General features: G+C 40.0%; 1 protein-coding gene across 1 annotated transcript in view; it reads right to left on the bottom strand.

The window, feature by feature from the left end:
- LOC139747131 (ionotropic receptor 21a-like) overlaps positions 1 to 10118 on the bottom strand; it is a 199244-nt gene extending 189126 nt beyond the window's left edge. The window contains exon 1 of the mRNA XM_071659047.1: positions 10059 to 10118. Within this exon, the coding sequence (XP_071515148.1) occupies positions 10059 to 10118 (60 nt within the window). The remainder of the gene's footprint in view (positions 1 to 10058) is intronic.
- Positions 10119 to 19639: the final 9521 nt, after the last annotated feature.

The following is a 19639-nucleotide window of genomic DNA, read 5'->3' as shown; positions in this document are numbered from 1 at the left end:
TGGAGAGAGGTGGGTGATTATTGGTGCATATGCACCTGGGCATGAGAAGAAAGATCATGAGAGGCAAGTGTTTTGGGAGCAGCTAAATGAGTGTGTTAGCGGTTTTGATGCACGAGACCGGGTTATAGTGATGGGTGATTTGAATGCAAAGGTGAGTAATGGGGCAGTTGAGGGAATAATTGGTATGCATGGGGTGTTCAGTGTTGTAAATGGAAATGGTGAAGAGCTTGTAGATTTATGTGCTGAAAAAGGACTGATGATTGGGAATACCTGGTTTAAAAAGCGAGATATACATAAGTATACTTATGTAGGTAGGAGAGATGGCCAGAGAGCGTTATTGGATTACGTGTTAATTGACAGGCGTGCGAAAGAGAGACTTTTGGATGTCAATGTGCTGAGAGGTGCAACTGGAGGGATGTCTGATCATTATCTTGTGGAGGCTAAGGTGAAGATTAGTATGGGTTTTCAGAAAAGAAGAGTGAATGTTGGGGTGAAGAAGGTGCTGAGAGTAAGTGAGCTTGGGAAGGAGACCTGTGTGAAGAAGTATCAGGAGAGACTGTGTACAGAATGGAAAAAGGTGAGAACAATGGAAGTAAGGGGAGTGGGGGAGGAATGGGATGTATTTAGGGAATCAGTGATGGATTGCGCAAAAGATGCTTGTGGCATGAGAAGAGTGGGAGGTGGGCTGTTTAGAAAGGGTAGTGAGTGGTGGGATGAAGAAGTAAGAGTATTAGTGAAAGAGAAGAGAGAGGCATTTGGACGATTTTTGCAGGGAAAAAATGCAATTGAGTGGGAGAAGTATAAAAGAAAGAGACAGGAGGTCAAGAGAAAGGTGCAAGAGGTGAAAAAAAGGGCAAATGAGAGTTGGGGTGAGAGACTATCAGTAAATTTTAGGGAGAATAAAAAGATGTTCTGGAAGGAGGTAAATAGGGTGCGTAAGACAAGGGAGCAAATGGGAACTTCAGTGAAGGGCGTAAATGGGGAGGTGATAACAAGTAGTGGTGATGTGAGAAGGAGATGGAATGAGTATTTTGAAGGTTTGTTGAATGTGTCTGATGACAGAGTGGCAGATATAGGGTGTTTTGGTCGAGGTGGTGTGCAAAGTGAGAGGGTTAGGGAAAATGATTTGGTAAACAGAGAAGAGGTAGTAAAAGCTTTGCGGAAGATGAAAGCCGGCAAGGCAGCAGGTTTGGATGGTATTGCAGTGGAATTTATTAAAAAAGGGGGTGACTGTATTGTTGACTGGTTGGTAAGGTTATTTAATGTATGTATGACTCATGGTGAGGTGCCTGAGGATTGGCGGAATGCGTGCATAGTGCCATTGTACAAAGGCAAAGGGGATAAGAGTGAGTGCTCAAATTACAGAGGTATAAGTTTGTTGAGTATTCCTGGTAAATTATATGGGAGGGTATTGATTGAGAGGGTGAAGGCATGTACAGAGCATCAGATTGGGGAAGAGCAGTGTGGTTTCAGAAGTGGTAGAGGATGTGTGGATCAGGTGTTTGCTTTGAAGAATGTATGTGAGAAATACTTAGAAAAGCAAATGGATTTGTATATAGCATTTATGGATCTGGAGAAGGCATATGATAGAGTTGATAGGGATGCTCTGTGGAAGGTATTAAGAATATATGGTGTGGGAGGCAAGTTGTTAGAAGCAGTGAAAAGTTTTTATCGAGGATGTAAGGCATGTGTACGTGTAGGAAGAGAGGAAAGTGATTGGTTCTCAGTGAATGTAGGTTTGCGGCAGGGGTGTGTGATGTCTCCATGGTTGTTTAATTTGTTTATGGATGGGGTTGTTAGGGAGGTAAATGCAAGAGTCTTGGAAAGAGGGGCAAGTATGAAGTCTGTTGGGGATGAGAGAGCTTGGGAAGTGAGTCAGTTGTTGTTCGCTGATGATACAGCGCTGGTGGCGGATTCATGTGAGAAACTGCAGAAGCTGGTGACGGAGTTTGGTAAAGTGTGTGGAAGAAGAAAGTTAAGAGTAAATGTGAATAAGAGCAAGGTTATTAGGTACAGTAGGGTTGAGGGTCAAGTCAATTGGGAGGTGAGTTTGAATGGAGAAAAACTGGAGGAAGTGAAGTGTTTTAGATATCTGGGAGTGGATCTGTCAGCGGATGGAACCATGGAAGCGGAAGTGGATCATAGGGTGGGGGAGGGGGCGAAAATTTTGGGAGCCTTGAAGAATGTGTGGAAGTCGAGAACATTATCCCGGAAAGCAAAAATGGGTATGTTTGAAGGAATAGTAGTTCCAACAATGTTGTATGGTTGCGAGGCGTGGGCTATGGATAGAGTTGTGCGCAGGAGGATGGATGTGCTGGAAATGAGATGTTTGAGGACAATGTGTGGTGTGAGGTGGTTTGATCGAGTAAGTAACGTAAGGGTAAGAGAGATGTGTGGAAATAAAAAGAGCGTGGTTGAGAGAGCAGAAGAGGGTGTTTTGAAATGGTTTGGGCACATGGAGAGAATGAGTGAGGAAAGATTGACCAAGAGGATATATGTGTCGGAGGTGGAGGGAACGAGGAGAAGAGGGAGACCAAATTGGAGGTGGAAAGATGGAGTGAAAAGGATTTTGTGTGATCGGGGCCTGAACATGCAGGAGGGTGAAAGGAGGGCAAGGAATAGAGTGAATTGGAGCGATGTGGTATACAGGGGTTGACGTGCTGTCAGTGGATTGAATCAAGGCATGTGAAGCGTCCGGGGTAAACCATGGAAAGCTGTGTAGGTATGTATATTTCCGTGTGTGGACGTGTGTATGTACATGTGTATGGGGGGGGTTGGGCCATTTCTTTCGTCTGTTTCCGCTAATGCGGGAAATGGCGAATAGTATGAAAGAAAGAAAGAAAGATATATATATATATATATTTATATATATATATATATATATATATATATATATATATATATATATATATATATATATATGTATATATATATATATATATATATATATATATATATATATATATATATATATATATATATATATATATATATATATATATATATATATATATATATACATATATATGTATATATATATGTATATATATATACATATATATATATATATATATATATATATATATATATATATATATATATATATATATATATATATATATATATATATATATATATTTTTTTTTTCTTTTTTTTTTTTTTATACTTTGTTATACTTTATACTTTTTTTATACTTTTTTTATACTTTCCATGGTTTACCCCAGACGCTTCACATGCCCTGATTCACTCCACTGACAGCACGTCAACCCCTGTATACCACATCGCTCCAATTCACTCTATTCCTTGCCCTCCTTACACCCTCCTGCGTGTTCAGGCCCCGATCACACAAAATCTTTTTCACTCCATCTTTCCACCTCCAATTTGGTCTCCCTCTTCTCCTCGTTCCCTCCACCTCCGACACATATATCCTCTTGGTCAATCTTTCCTCACTCATTCTCTCCATGTGACCAAACCATTTTAAAACACCCTCTTCTGCTCTCTCTACCACGCTCTTTTTATTTCCACACATCTCTCTTACCCTTACGTTACTCACTCGATCAAACCACCTCACACCACACATTGTCCTCAAACATCTCATTTCCAGCACATCCATCCTCCTGCGCACAACTCTATCCATAGCCCACGCCTCGCAACCATACAACATTGTTGGAACCACTATTCCTTCAAACATACCCATTTTTGCTTTCCGAGATAATGTTCTCGACTTCCACACATTCTTCAAGGCCCCCAGAATTTTCGCCCCCTCCCCCATCCTATGATCCACTTCCGCTCCATGGTTCCATCCGCTGCCAGATCCACTCCCAGATATCTAAAACACTTCACTTCCTCCAGTTTTTCTCCATTCAAACTCACCTCCCAATTGACTTGACCCTCAACCCTACTGTACCTAATAACCTTGCTCTTATTCACATTTACTCTTAACTTTCTTCTTCCACACACTTTACCAAACTCAGTCACCAGCTTCTGCAGTTTCTCACATGAATCAGCCACCAGCGCTGTATCATCAGCGAACAACAACTGATTCACTTCCCAAGCTCTCTCATCCCCAACAGACTTCATACTTGCCCCTCTTTCCAAAACTCTTGCATTTACCTCCCTAACAACCCCATCCATAAACAAATTAAACAACCATGGAGACATCACACACCCCTGCCGCAAACCTACATTCACTGAGAACCAATCACTTTCCTCTCTTCCTACACGTACACATGCCTTACATCCTCGATAAAAATTTTTCACTGCTTCTAACAACTTTCCTCCCACACCATATATTCTTAATATATATATATATATATATATATTGGAGAGGATCACAATTTTGAGCGTGATGAAGATATTCCTAAGAGTCCACGGGGAAAATGAAACACGAAAAGTTCCCAAGTGCACTTTCGTGTTTAATCACATCATCAGGGGAGACACAAGAGAGGAATATAACAGTCAGTTGATATACATCGAAGAGACCAAGCTAGGACGCCATTTGGTAAACATGTGATTGTCCAAAACATACAACGAGCGTTCATAAACTTAGCATTTTACAAATCTTATCAACAATAAAGTTATCTAATTTGTACAGACCATCACTAATATTAAGATTATAATTCTTTGTGTATCTAATAATAGAAGATTCAATGATATTTCTCTTGGTAATAGATTTAGAGTTAACAACTGAGATGGCGTTACTCCAGTCAATACAATGATCATGGTTTTTAACATGATTAAACAAGGCATTTGATTCTTGTCCCGTTATTATACCATATTTATGTTGCTTAAGTCTAACAGAAAGATCCTTACCAGTCTGACCAACATATAATTTATCACAGTTTCCACAAGGAACTTTGTAGATGCAACCAAGAGAATTTTCTGGTGAATTCCTGATTAAGATATTCTTTATAGTATTATTGTTGCTAAAGGCAACATTTACATTAAAGGATTTAAGCAACATGGGAAGCAAAGTGAAATTACCATTAAAAGGGAGAACTAAAAGATTCTTGGTGTCAATGGGAGGTTTGGGCTCAACTCTATAAAATGATTTCTTTGCTAACTTAAGGGATTCATCAATGAAAGATCTAGGATACTTTAACTTAGATCCAATAGAATATATCTTCTCAAACTCATCATCAATAAACTCTCGATTGCAAATACGTAATGCCCTTAGAAACATAGATTGAAACGATAATAATTTAACTATGTCATGTTGAGATGAGTGATAATGGATATGTGAGCATGCATTGGTGGGTTTTCTGTATATACTAAACTTAAACTTGTTTCCTTGTCTATGGATCATGCAATCTGAAAATGGCAACATACCATTATTTTCATTTTCTACAGTAAATTTGATGGAAGGTACTAAATTGTTAAGTAAGGGGAGAAATATTTGTAAATTTTCATTTCTTGGCCAAACACAAAGAAAATCATCTACATACCTAAACCAAATTGCATTAGAAGGTAAGATATCCTTTAGTAATTTTGTTTCAAAAAATTTCATATGAAGATTACTTAGTACAGGTGAAAGAGGGTTACCCATTTTCATACCAAATTTTTATACACAATTTTATCAATTCAATGAAATTAGACTTTGAAACAGGTAATTGAATATCATCCAAGACATCAAATAAGTATTCTAAAAGGTCATCAACTGGAACTTTAGTGAAAAGTGAGGAAACATCAAAGCTAACTAGTTTGAAATCAAAATTAATGTTGATATTGTTTAGCTTATTGACTAAATCTACATTGTTCATGATATTAGAATTTGATACCTTACCCACTAAAGGGCTTAATAAGGAAACTAACCATTTTGATAATTTATATGTGATGGAGCATACTGAACTCACTATAGGTCTTGCTGGAACATTTTGTTTATGTGTTTTGATAAGTCCATACATATATGGCAATGAAGGGGACAAAGATGACAAATTTTTGATGAGAAATGTTACCTTTCAACAACAATTTCATTTCTTTATTGAAGTGAGAATTAACTGGTTATGAGGGATTGTTACTAAGTTTAGAATATGTTGTGTTATCATTTACAAGATCATTGATTTTAGATAAATAGTTACTTTTGTCTAAAATCACAACAGTGTTAGCCTTATCTGGTTTAGTAATATGTATATCCTTGTCTTTTTCAAGGTGTTAATAGCTCTTATGAATCTTTTAGGGCAATTAGCTTCCACTGTTTATGACAAACTGGTATACACTAAACCCTTGCAGATATTAATATCATCATTACTTAAATTACTGTATTTTTCTAAGTTACAAAAAGACTTTGTGACATCAACACAGCTGGCTCTCTGTTAGAGCATAAAAAACTTAAACCATAACCTTATGCACACAAGGAATCTTTATCTAGTTGTTTATTAGATAGGTTTACCACAAAAGATGGGTTTGTGTTCTTGGTCCCGTCGCTGTTTTCAATAAGATGGTCCAACTTACGATTTAGTGACCCTTGTAGCCTATTGCGTTCTTTCCTTAATTCATCATAGCAAGAGTCCAACATCCGGTTCTTCCAATGTGTCGGTATTGTCATTTGAAAGGCACTCTTCTTCTCTCTTGAAATGCGTAAAGCCTCCTCCATTTTAAGTTTCTTTAATTCAAGATTTTTCTTCAAAATAATATTCTGAAATTGGTCAAATGGTCGACCAGACAGCTGCAACAAACGTTGAGGTAGGACAGATCTTGGCATCACTTGTTCATCAAGGCATTTCTTAAGGAATCCAAATCGTAACTTCAGTTGGTGAGCCTTGATTAGCGATTTGGAGAAAGCAGTAACGAAAGGAGAAAGTCCAGGACAGCTTGTAGAGAAGTAATAGAAGAGCCCTGTGGAATCCATGATGGAAAGGATCACAATTTTGCGCGTGATCAAGATATTCCTATGAGTCCACGGGGAAAATGAAACACGAAAAGTTCCCAAGTGCACTTTCGTGTAATAATCACATCATTAGGGGAGACATAAGAGAGGAATATAACAGTCAGTTGATATACATCGAAGAGACGAAGCTAGGACGCCATTTGGTAAACATGTGATTGTCCAAAACATACAAACATACATGGTTTCCTCTAATCTTTCCTCTGCCTCTTCATACTTTCTGTTTTTACGGTCCGATATAGCAGCCTTCATCTCGTTATTAAGGAGTGTATTTCTGAACATAGGAACTACTGTTTTTTTGTGTCACATATTATTCTTTTTGGGACCTATCAATTAAGTCTATACCAAAGAAGAGATGCAGTGGAAGCCCTTCTAGGTATCGTTTTGTTTATCTGACTTCTCTCTTTCAATAGTCTTTGATTTTCCTCAATTCCCATTTCCAGAATTATCTTGAGTCTCAAGGCCTTCATTTTGATAATCACCATAGCTTTCGCAAGGTGAGATATCCATGTGAATTCTTGTTCCTCTCCTACCAATGTCTGGTCTTCCTCTCTGATAAACTTTGGGGAATTTCATTCTGTAGCGTATTATTCACCGATTACTTTTGACTGGGTGTAGCGTCGGTTTCTACTACATTTCTTTCTTCTGTTGGCTTCTCGCGCTCACTTTCTCTTCTAATGTGTAGCTGGCCTGTCTTCGTAATTGTTTATGGATCAGTCTCTCCTTTCCTTTTCCTTTTGACGGCGGCGTGTCTCAGGGCTTTGTCTCGTCTTCTCTGCATTTCTATTTCCCATTCACCTACGAATATATCTCTTCACGAAATAAACACATGCACATATATGCTGACAGCTCAGGATAGTTTTCATCCACTTCTTTCAAATCTGCTTCATCCTTTCTTGTTTCGACCTACTTCTTGTCCCGTTACAATTACTTTTGTATTCCAAGATTTGGAAAAGACATGCCAGTGGACCAAACACAGCACAGTTACGTTATAGCCTCCCAAACCCAGTTTCAGCTCAACTCTCTTCTCCTAACACCCCTCACAGCTTTCTTATCTTCTTTTGTAGTTTTATAATTCTACCATTTAACACGTTATATATTCTTAGTATCACCAGAACATCTAATCTGTTGTAAAAACCACATATTACTTAAATACCTTGCTATGTAATCTTGAAAGAAACTGGGAGTTATTTTAGGTGTAATCAAATCTTTCCTTCCGTACAGTTGCACCAGTTATGGATATGTTTGATCATTCTTCCAATGAGTACTACTCTCACATTTGAAGAAATTCTAGCTTTACATCATTACTTGATAGTGCCGAGTCCAAACAACACAACTTACTCTAGTTTGACCTCAAAATATGACCCACTCGCCATATGCTGCAGTAATTGCTTTATTTCCTTCCTCTGCAGTGCCCCTGCCACTAGCTAGATCATGTAATCTCGGCAAGCTTCTACATCAAATAATTACTGTCTAGACGCTAGAAAGTCAAGGAGTCGCTGGGATGTATGTTTCTCTCCTTACAAAATTGAACGAACTCTCAACCTTTTCATGGCTTTCGTGACGGCTAAGACCAGTGGCTATTTCAATGCATTACGGGACAAAGCTTTTATAGGCCGGTCGATTCCTTGTGGAACAAGGATTACATGGGCTCTCTGACTCCGTGCAGGACACGTCTTTCGTATCTTAAGTTTAGTATGTTAAAAGATTACCAATTTCATTGCCACGGTAACTGAAATCAATGAATGGCCATGGCATGTTTATCCATACAAAAGATAACGTCTTCAGTCGTGATATACGAGTCACTGTAAGCACATCTCATGATTTATCGCCCTGGTCTTACGACTTGATTTAGAAAAGGATATTAGAAAAGTGGTGGATCATTATTTTAAATAAAGTGTTAGAGAAAGTATTTAAACATGTTAAAAAAGTACAATATTGACAAAGTGTGTGAGAAGTCTGGAGATTTTCTTGTGATGAGTTCTTCTCTCCTCTTCCTCCACCGCCACCTTCATTGTTTCTACATAGTTTCGGGGTCATTTTCATGTCTGATATTCTAATAATGTATACATTACCATAACCAACCACATGTGGACCTTTAGAAATGCTGGTTGTTTGTTAATGAGAGGAACTTAAACCCAGAGTGAGTATATGACATCTTCCAGAGCATATAGGCGGTATCATTTATTTTTATTACTTTTCCATTGCTGTACAGTTCTCAAGATATCTTACATTTTCTAATGGTTATTTTGCCAAAGTCTGAACCTTCATTTTCCGTTTCCCTCAGTCGCACTGTGGAAGGAGTTGGGAATAACTGTGGCCGTGCTGAAAGGATGAAAATGTAGTTTTCCATATCCGTTAAATCTCATAAATAATTTCTTTCTTTATTTCCTTATTTCTGAACCTTTACAAATACTCGATTAAGACTTGGCCTCGAAGAGGACTCTTGCAAGTGTCAGGAACCAATGATATAAAGAAAAAAATACAAGAGAATACAACATGCCTACGATAACAAAGTTCAAACATGTACAGAGGACTGCGTCCTTTTGAGACTGTTCGTGATATTGAAAAAGATCAGAAACTAAAAGATCAATGTGTTAAGAGGATGTAGTGCAGGCGGTATCATCAGCTGGGCCACTGCTGCAGCTATTGCATTGAGTGGCTGACCTAACCTGACCTCTCTCTCTCCTGGGGAGGGTCGTCTGTTTTCCACGGACAGCCTAACTTCACAGTCCAGCGGCATAGAGTTACGAGAGAGCTCGCGGTTTTCGACCCTAACGAGCCACCTGCATGTAGGTTGCATCAATCAGCTATGCCTCCTATTCCACTGAGGGATAGCGTCTCCTCTCAGAACCGTTTTTCATGACCTGATCTCCCTACTCTTATACACCGGAGCATCACCGAAGACAAGCAGCTGGGGCAGTTGACTTGCTAGAGACAATAGGTGTACATGTACAAGTCTGGAGCCTAAATTCTTAGCCATGCAACTCCATAACCAGGCCGTTCTCGGGGCACCTCCTCTATCAGAAGTCCCCAGATTTTTCATCTTCTTGTTTTCCTGTTGTGCCTTGTCTCCGACTTCCATATTCGGTAGCTCCAGCACATCACGATATGCAACTGTAAAACGCCCGGGTCACTCCTGCTGCACAAGTATAGAACGGCATTCCCTACTCACTCCGAGCCATGGCACACCTACATCCCCCTTATACGGGTGCTCCTGCTTCATGTGATGCATCTTCACCCCTGCAAAGCCTGTTTTCTACTTCTCAGCCGACTTCACTTGATGTCTTATCACCAAATTCTCGCATATTCTATAGCACTATGCCATAACTATCTCACTTTCTTATGGTGACTGATATAGCAAAAATAAAGTAAAATTTGAGCAAGACACCGCAGGTGTTTGTAGAAATGACTCTTAAACCAAGAAAAGTTACATGAAGAAGAGGGAAAACAGAAGAAGGGAGAAAATTCCACAGCTTATTCATTCGTGGTGGGGAAGGAGGCATAATAACTGACAACCTTCGAATATCGGTCTCCACACAGAAGCGAATGCTACGGGTCCAAACCTCAGGGGTGAGAATACTTGTAGACAACTAGAAAGAATAATAGTCAAAATGTTTCCTGTAGGCTAGAGATAGTGAGAGCATCATCATCGCTGCGTACGGAAGGGGATGGTTGAAGAGAGGTGATGCCGGAAGAAGTATTGACATAGGAGGCTTTTGGTCCCACTCTAGTTAACAGAAAGGCAGAGGATGAGCCATCCCAGATATGTGAGCAGTATACCATACCTGGAAAGAAAACTTTAGATATGAAATAATTTATCAGAAGAGCAATAATTAAGTCATCTGTACAACATTCCCAGCTGTAGGAAAACAGACTTTGTGTTGTTGATTATGTGGAGATTCCAGAACAGAGTGGAATATACAGTTATGTCCAATATGTTTATTCTATCATAGGGTTGAATTGTGTTTTGAAACTGAATTGAGAGAAACAAATAATTCTAAGAGAGATCTTTGGGGGGAAGATTGCGTTTCAGCAGTATCAAATTTTACAAAGTTACTGTAAGAGAATCAGAATCGGAGGCAGAAGAGAAGGAAAAGTGAGTTTAAGTATATAAAGTGGAATCATCAGCACAAAAGTGAATGGGGTTAGAAATAAAGGAGAGATGATCAGTTGCTGCGAGAAGAAACAGAGTAGATGATGGGACAGAACCCTGAGGAACGCCACTATTGATAAGCTGGGAGGAGGGGTAGGTTCGTTCCATCTTCAACTACTGCGATGGTACGGCCATAGGGGAAACTGAAATAGAGAAGAGAGAGAGAAGCAGTGCAACTAAAGATAGGGAGTTTAGAAAGCAAAGCCTTTTGCCACAACCTGTCAGATACGTTGGAGTTATTAAGTAAGTAAGTAAGTAAGTAAGTAAGTGAGTAAGTTTTTATTAGTCAAATTGTAATACAAGATATATTACAAAATGAAATTCTTCTTGGCTTTGAGAGCTCCCTAGTGTTTCTACATTAAAAGACCACAACAAAAGTTTCACCGAGGTGGCTGAAAGAGTAGAACCAGAGGTGAGTCACATGGGAGAGAAGATCCCCAGTAATCCTAGAACTACAAACTCCACACTTGTGATCTAAAGGAAGGAGAGTGGTTTGTATGTGTCTGATAAAGTGACAGTTTATGAGAACTTCAAAGACTTTGTAGATAACATAATCTATATCACTTGACCCTGTGACTGGCATTTCTGTAGGAATCTTTAATGTGGAACTTTGCTGAATATGTTTAGAAAATCTCAATAGATAACATGAATCACTTTATTATACTATAAAAGAAATAAAGCAAGTCTCTCATACATTAACGATTTCGTCAGGGAAACCATGCTAAGAGCCTTTCACAAAGTGGTGCCTCTCTAAATGTCTATAGTCTCCAAGATGATGGTTTTCATAAGTTTATAAACTATCGACTTTTAGATAATTGGACGATAATTTCCGGGCGGATGTAAAGCCTATCTTTAGTTGTGGTGTCATTTTCGATAAATTCTGATCTTTAGGAAATTAGGAACAGTTGCAAGTGGCTTACTGGAAAGAGCTGTTAAGGGCACAACTATCTCAATTTTTTCTTCTCTGGATGTCTTTGGATAGAATATATTTGGACCTGTCCTTTCATTAATTAGTTTCACTTAGTGTTTAGAGCATGTCTTCACGTTGCATGTTAAAAAACTATAGAATATTTTCCTTTCCCAGCAATAAAACTAAAAACGTCTAATTGATATTGTTGGAAAACCATGCCACTTTCACTGAAAATGCCAAAGATTCAGTCTGCAATAAAACAATTACTTTCAGTTTAGTATAAGTCATTATCACAAGCCAAGGTCAACATGTGTTACAGAAAGATAAGTGATCAGATATGATCGTGTGGGATGCATTAAATTTTTGTTGATAGTCTTTTGACACCCTTAGCTCTTCAGGCGGGGAATGATGGTAATTGGAGGGTAGAGATCAACTAGAATTTCTCTTCATCCACTCATTTGTTAGTACACATGCTTGCTATATCTTCCTCAACTCCTCCACGAAGAACAGACATAAATGAACTTGATGCTAAGCAGATGCCTTCATGATATAACGAACTGTATATCATCTACCTCCATCTATCCATCAGGTGATGCGCATAGAAACGGCTGAAGATTTTCTGAAGATAAGATGGAAGTCATCAGTGTGTCGAGGATACCTTTTTCTTCTTGACAACCCTGAGCCTCTTCTTACCTTCAGCAGCATTTTCCATCATAATTGGGATTATCATGGCAGGTAGGAGAGATAACCATTACACGAAGCAACGTATGAAATATAAATCTTTGATGGTAGGCAAACTGTCACACTCTGCTTAAGAAGAAAATACAAGCTTATACAAGAAAATAAGCACACACACATTTACACACACGTGCGAGAACCAACACAATTATCATGTAACTGTCCGTATCTCTTTCACTGTATGTTATTTTACACAAGTTAGAACAGAAGAAGTCAACTAGGAGTGTTGATCCTCTACGAAGGCTCAGGCTGGGGTGTCTGAATGTGAGTGAATGTACCCAAGATGAACAAAAGGACGAGAAAAGAAATCTGGATGTGGCTCTGCGTGAAACAAAGCTTAACGATAATTGTGAAGAACGGTTTGGAAAAATCTTTGGAATATGGTCGGAGGTTAGTATGAGGAGAAGAGCTATGGAAAGTATAGCACTTCTGACGAAGGAATTGTGGGAATGTGTGAAAGAATGTAAGGAAGTGAACCCTAGATAACGTGGGTGAATATGAGTGCAATAAAAATGGCAGGTGGTAGTGCTTATGCACTTGACCAAAAGAGGATTGAGGAAGAGAGGCGAGTGCTTTGGGAGGAGCTGCTTGGGCGCGTCAAGAGTCTTAATGTGAGAGATTGAGTATTAGTGATGGGTGATTTGAGGGCGAAAGTGGGTAATACGGTAGCTCAGGATATAGCTGCGAGGCATGAAGTATCTAATAAGTGAATCAAATGAGAAACAGCCTGTGAAGTTGTGTACGAAAGATAATGACTGAAAACACCTGATTTTAAACTAGGGGCACACCTAAGTACCCGTGGAGCAGCAAAGATAGTAGTAGGGCAATATAATTGCATACGATTGATAGGCGCGCAAAAGAGAGACTCATGAATATGATACGCTGAGAGCGGGCAACTGGTGGAAAGTCTGATCATTCCTTGGTAGAGAAGAGGAAAAAGTTTGTAGTGGTTTCCGGTAAAGAAGAGAAATGGTATGGATAAAAAGAGGACGATGAACGTAACCGAACTTGCAAAAGAGGCTAGTGCGAAAACAAGTCAGGAGATTTTGAGTAGATAGTGGCAAATGGTGATAGTAAACGAAACAAGGGAAATGGTTGACAAATGGGAGGTATTTGAAGAAGCAATGCTGATATGTGAGAGAAGTGTGTGGCAAGCGGCAGGTGGGAGGTGCGTATGTGTGGAAGGATAATGAGTGGTGGGATGCCGAAGTAAAGCTAGTGAGAGAGATAGGAGAGGTTTATAAAATTCTCGTACAAGGAAGGAGTGCGAGTGATTGGGAGATGTACAGTATCAAGCGGCGGGAGGTCCAGCTAAACATACTTTCTTGGTGTGAAATTGGAAGACTTTCTTGGGAAGTTTGATGACTTAGTCCCAAACACTCCCGAGGACACATTTGCTGTCTAAGTGGAGACAATCATTATAGTTAATGGGAGACCAAAAGAAATTTTGATGCGGTATGAGGACCTCACCTATAAATTCAAAGTATGCTTAGGAAGTTAGTTATATCAGGATCGTTGCCCAGACGTGATGTAAATCCCTGTTCCCTCAGTAAAATAATTAGGATAAAGAATAGAACAGACGCTCTGTGTAGGGAGGAGGAAAACGCCTTTTTTATGGGTTAACAGGATCCTCTTAGCCAAGACATAAGTTTGCTACAGATGATCACCAAAAAAAAATGATTGAGATTCGAAGAGCTGAAGAGGGTGACTTGAAATGGTTTGGACATATGAAGAGAATCAGTAAGCAGAAGTCATTAAAATGGACGAGACAAACAGAAGAGGGAGACTACACTGGAGACGGGAGAATAAAGTGAAAATGATTTCGAGTGATCGGGGCTTGAACATGTGGAATACAGTGAACTGGAGCGATGTAGTATGCATGGGCTGAACCAGGGCATGTTAAGCGGCAGGGTGGCTGTAAACAAGGGCTGCCGACTCGATGTACTTCGCATGAGAGCTTGAGAATGGATGTGAACGAATGCAGCCATCCTTCGTTTGTTCCTAACGCTATCTCCCTAACATGGGAATCTGCAATCAAGTAAGATGTATTACCATATTTTCCTAAGTTGGAAAAAGCTTTAAACATCTCTAAAACTCTTACCGTTTTGTTTCAAAATCGCAGAACGTAGCTCAGATCCACATGATGAAATTGTGTCACTGTTCAGTTGCTTATTGAAGAGAATAACTCATTAGCATGACTTATTCAGCCACTTTTTACTGAAAACCTCTTGAAGTGTTCAGTTAAAATGAAATCTAAGGACATTACATGTTGATCTTAACTTTCCATGATGATAATCGAATAGACAGTTTCTAGCAGACAAGTATTGCACTGTCAAAACAACAGTCCTCGAGGTAGCATATCCTGAAACATTCTTTCACTTTAATTTTCATCATTTCAATTTGTTTTTGTAGAACAATACGTTTGGAGTCATCCTACCATCCTCAAAACGTCACGTAAGCCGAACTAACTAAGCAAAGAGCGATCAGTTTAGCTGATCACCTCCACCCGCCTATCTCCACCCGATCCACCAGAATCGTCTCTAAGTAGCCACCCACGACACAACCATCAGCGTCAGACGCGTTGTGCTACGTTGGTGAACTCTGCTTTATCCTAGCCAGGTAGTAGCTGCTCCCCCGGTGCGAGTGCTTATCCTAGCCAGGCATAGCTACTCCCCCGGTGCGAGTGCTTATCCTAGCTTTGTTTTCAAGGTTTGATGTTTGTTGCTTACAATATTTATCTGTAAAGTTGGTTGTGCAAGATCGACCTTTAGCTGACCGGGTGTCCGCAGGAGAACTCAGCCTGGCCTTTGTGCGGCTGGCCCCACCCTGAAAACTTTATTGCCTGACCAACAGACTTCTTTTTTTTTCTTCTTTTTTTGTCTGGGGTGGTTCGCGCTCTCAGATTTTGGGACTAGGTCCAATTCAGGAGGGATAACGGGAAGCCATCCTCTGCCCCCGTGGGGAGCAGTGGTGGTGACCGACCCATGCTGGACATAAAGTCCAAAAATACTGACATCGTGATCATGATACAGGCGACCGGTTCCTCAACCCCTTCCACATCAAGAAAGTGAGTGATGGCCAGCCAGGCTGATGTTGTGGAAATGGTAAGGAAACTGGCCAGAAGTGACCTTGTCAAAGTTAAGTCATCAAATCAAGCTACAGACTTACTTAAGCTGAGAAAGTTCCATTCATTTGATGCTGTGGCTTCCATTCCAGTGATCATGAATTCAAGCAGAGAAGTAATCTTCTGCCCTGATGTCATGGACATAAGTGAGGATGACATAGTGAAGGAACTTGCAGACGAGGAAGTGATCGTTGCTCAATTTATTACAAAATATATTGACATTGAGCGACGTAGACCCCCCCACCCTGATCAATCTAACATTCAGAGAGTCCTGACTGCTGAAAGATACTTCCATAGGTTATGTCAGGGTAAGACCTTACATACCAAACTCTTTGCAATATTTTAAATGCCAAAGGTATGGCCAAGGTAAAAAGTCTTGTACTCTTTCGTCTCGATGTGGAAAGCGTGCCAGAGCGGACCATGTTGCTGACAGTTGTACGACCAATGTGGTACTGTGCGTTAACTGTGGTGGCAACCACCCAAGCTCGTACCGAGAATGTCTTCGGTATAAGTTTGAGAAGGAAGTCTGCGCAGTTAAGGCAAAGGAGAACATTTCATATGGTGGAGCAAGCGAGAGGGTGAAGGAGACTCATGAGACTCCCAAACCCAATGAGTCCTATGCTATGGCATTGAAATATAAGTCGGTCATGGTCACATTTGCCACACAAACAACGCGAACTGCTGAACCACGACCCACCACTCCAGACGAGCCCATAAAGAATCAGACCGACACTGACACTGACACTGACGACAAATACTCGTATTCAAAAACCACCAGCTATGTTTTCCCCCAACAAAGTGAAAGAGGACAAGATGAAATTTGTAAAATTTTCAAAAGAAACTATGTGGCACGTAATTGTTTCTGTGGCTCCAGTGAGGAGGGCCTCCTCTATTAAGTCTTCCTTGATGGAATCACTGGATGACAATACCGTCTCCACTATCAGGAGCCGATCCCATTCCCCCTTGGACTCGCTCAAGTGAAAGAAAAAAAAAAAGGGCTCACAAGACTGACCGGCTAAAGAATTCTTAAACCAACGTATTCCCTATCATTCAGTGGAATGGTAGAGATCTTATGAATAAAAAAGCACAACTGTCACTTTCGCTCGCATTATATAGGCTATTCGTTATTTGTCTACAAGAGAACAATATGAACAGCACAGTCGAAGATTGTGATGTCTTAGATAACTATCACCCGTATAGAAGATCATGGAGTATCCATCTATGTACACCAAAGCTTATCCCATACACGAGTGACTTTAAATTCTACTCTAGAAGCTGTCGCATGTAGAGTAGAATTCAATAACGCGTACCCGGCTATTTGTTCAATTTACTATTCCGGTTCCGAAGCACTTGATGATGAAGACTAATCTTTGCTTTTTAGTCAATTTCCCCACAAAAAACTCATTCTTGGAGATTTTACCGCTCATCATCATCAAGGGGAAAGTATACAGGCAGACTCTCGTGGGAAACAAATGGTAAATCATGACATCACTTCTAATCTCGCTCTTCTGAACGATGGCAGTGGAACTCATGTAGATGATCAGACAGGAAACATCTCAGCCATCGACCTATCTTTGTCATCCCAGATATACTAAATGACATCACTTAGGGTAATTATGACGATTCCTTAGGAAGTGACCACTTCCCAATCTGTCTTTCTCATACATGCTATAATATTATCGGACCGTCTTCGTTTAGACTTAATTATAAGAAAGCAGATTGGGGCTTATCCTCAAGACGAGCCGTCCTAGAAATATCCTGAGATGACATTGACTTAAAGGTCAATATTGTAACTGATACCATCCCCAGAGCTGCTAAGGCCTCAATTCCAAAGATCCCTACAATATCCACAAAGTACAGAGCTCCTTTTTGGACACCAGATTGCCGAAATGCACTGCGTGAGCGCAATAGGAGATATAGGATTTTCGACAAAGAGCCTCAGATAACAACTTTATAGCCTACAAACATGTGAGGGCTCAGGCAGGAACAATACAACAAACCAAAAGATCCTCCTGGCGTAGCTATGTCTCAGCCCTCAACAAGGACACACCCATCAGTCAGGTCTGTTTCACAATTAAGAAAATAAGAAAGTACAAACAACCATCCATACCCCAACTTGCCACGCAAGTCGGTACCATAGACGACCTAGTTGACAGCCAACGATATCGCCAGGAGAGTCTCAGATATAAGTAGCTCGACCAATTACGATCGACGGTTTTTACACTACAAACGCCAAGCCGAACAAACACTGACTAACTTTGTGACAGAAAATGAAAGCATACCACACAATAATTCATTTACCTTTAATGAGTTACTTCTTGTCCTGAAATCCTGTAAAGGTTGCAGCCCGGGACCCAGCTGGATAACCTACGAAATGATTCAGCATCTTAGTAAGGACTTCTCGAACGTTTCCAAACTCATGACACTTTGCCCACGTCATTCCCATCGCAAAAAGTTCTGGACGCCTTACGAACATCAATTCGTTTCGAGCCATTGCATTGACGAGCTGTATTCGTAGAACCATGGAAAGAATGGTTAATAAAAGGCATATTTTCTTATTGGAATCGCAGAACTTATCAAATGATCAACAATGTGCATTCCGCTAACACAGAAGCACATGGGTCATTTAATAAATTTTGAACATAACATTTCAGACACTTTTATGAAGGAAGATTTAAAAAAGAATGCAGTTTTCTTAGATTCGGTAAAAGCCTTTAACAAGACATGACGAAACCGAATCTTAAGCAAACTTTATGCTTTTGATTTGTGAGGTTCTTTACCTATTTTTGTTTAAACATGTCTACATGACAGAACATTTGCTGTCAAGATTGCTGCATCTAACGTAATCTCAGACACATTTGTCTAAGAGAAAGGGGTGCCGCAAGGGAGCGTTCTGAGCCTATTATTTGTTATTATGATTGATTATATTCTGTATCCAGCTTCCGTCCCTCGAAATCTTAGATACTCACTTTTTGCTGATGATTGTGCAATATGGTACTTCTCGCCTGATGCGCAGTTTTCAGCTGAGCGGGCTCAAGTTGCACTTGAGTACGTTCATCGTTGGGCGCTACATTAGGGATCTAACTTTTCGCTACCTAAAAGTGTCGCGGTTGTTTTTACCCATGAAAATCCCGAACTTGCAGCTGAAATTAGACAACAACCCGATTCCCTTCTGCATTAACGTAAGATTTCTTGGATTAAATTTTGACCGAAGATTGAATTGGAAAAAGCATATTGATTATTTGATTATGAATTATAATAAAATTTTAAATATTCTTGAGTATCTGTCGTGTTCATTTTAGGGAGCCGACAGGAAATCATTATCATTGTTTTACAAGGCCCTTATTAGAAGTAAACTAGATTATGGCTCTCAGGTGTATGCTTCGGTGAGCGACTATACCTTGAGAAGGTTGGATGTATTACAGAATAAATGCCTGCGAATGTGTCTTGGAGCTCTGTCATGTACCAGAGTTCCATGTTTGGAAGTTAAGGTACCTCCTCTCTTGCTGTTTCGAAATGAATTAACGTTAAAGTGTGGTATTCTGATGTCCATGAGATGAATTACTAATGCCTGTCGCCTGGCACAACAATACGAACAGTTCGTCGACAGAGGCGTCAGGCCCCTGGCCCTCAGAGTACGCTTCCTCAGTGAGAATTCTAGTCTGAAAGTGCAAAAAGATGGACGGGCTGATTAGAAATAGATTACCTCTTTGGGAGCAGTCCAGAATAAAAACTAAGACCAACTGGCACCCTGCGACGAAACAGAACGCGCCGGAGAGTACACCAGCGATTCCGTTACGTTATTCTAGATCATTTATCATATGTCCA

The sequence above is a fragment of the Panulirus ornatus genome, chromosome 67 (genome assembly GCF_036320965.1).
Source record: "Panulirus ornatus isolate Po-2019 chromosome 67, ASM3632096v1, whole genome shotgun sequence".
NCBI lineage: Eukaryota > Metazoa > Arthropoda > Malacostraca > Decapoda > Palinuridae > Panulirus > Panulirus ornatus.
This window is presented reverse-complemented; position numbering and strand designations above follow the sequence as displayed.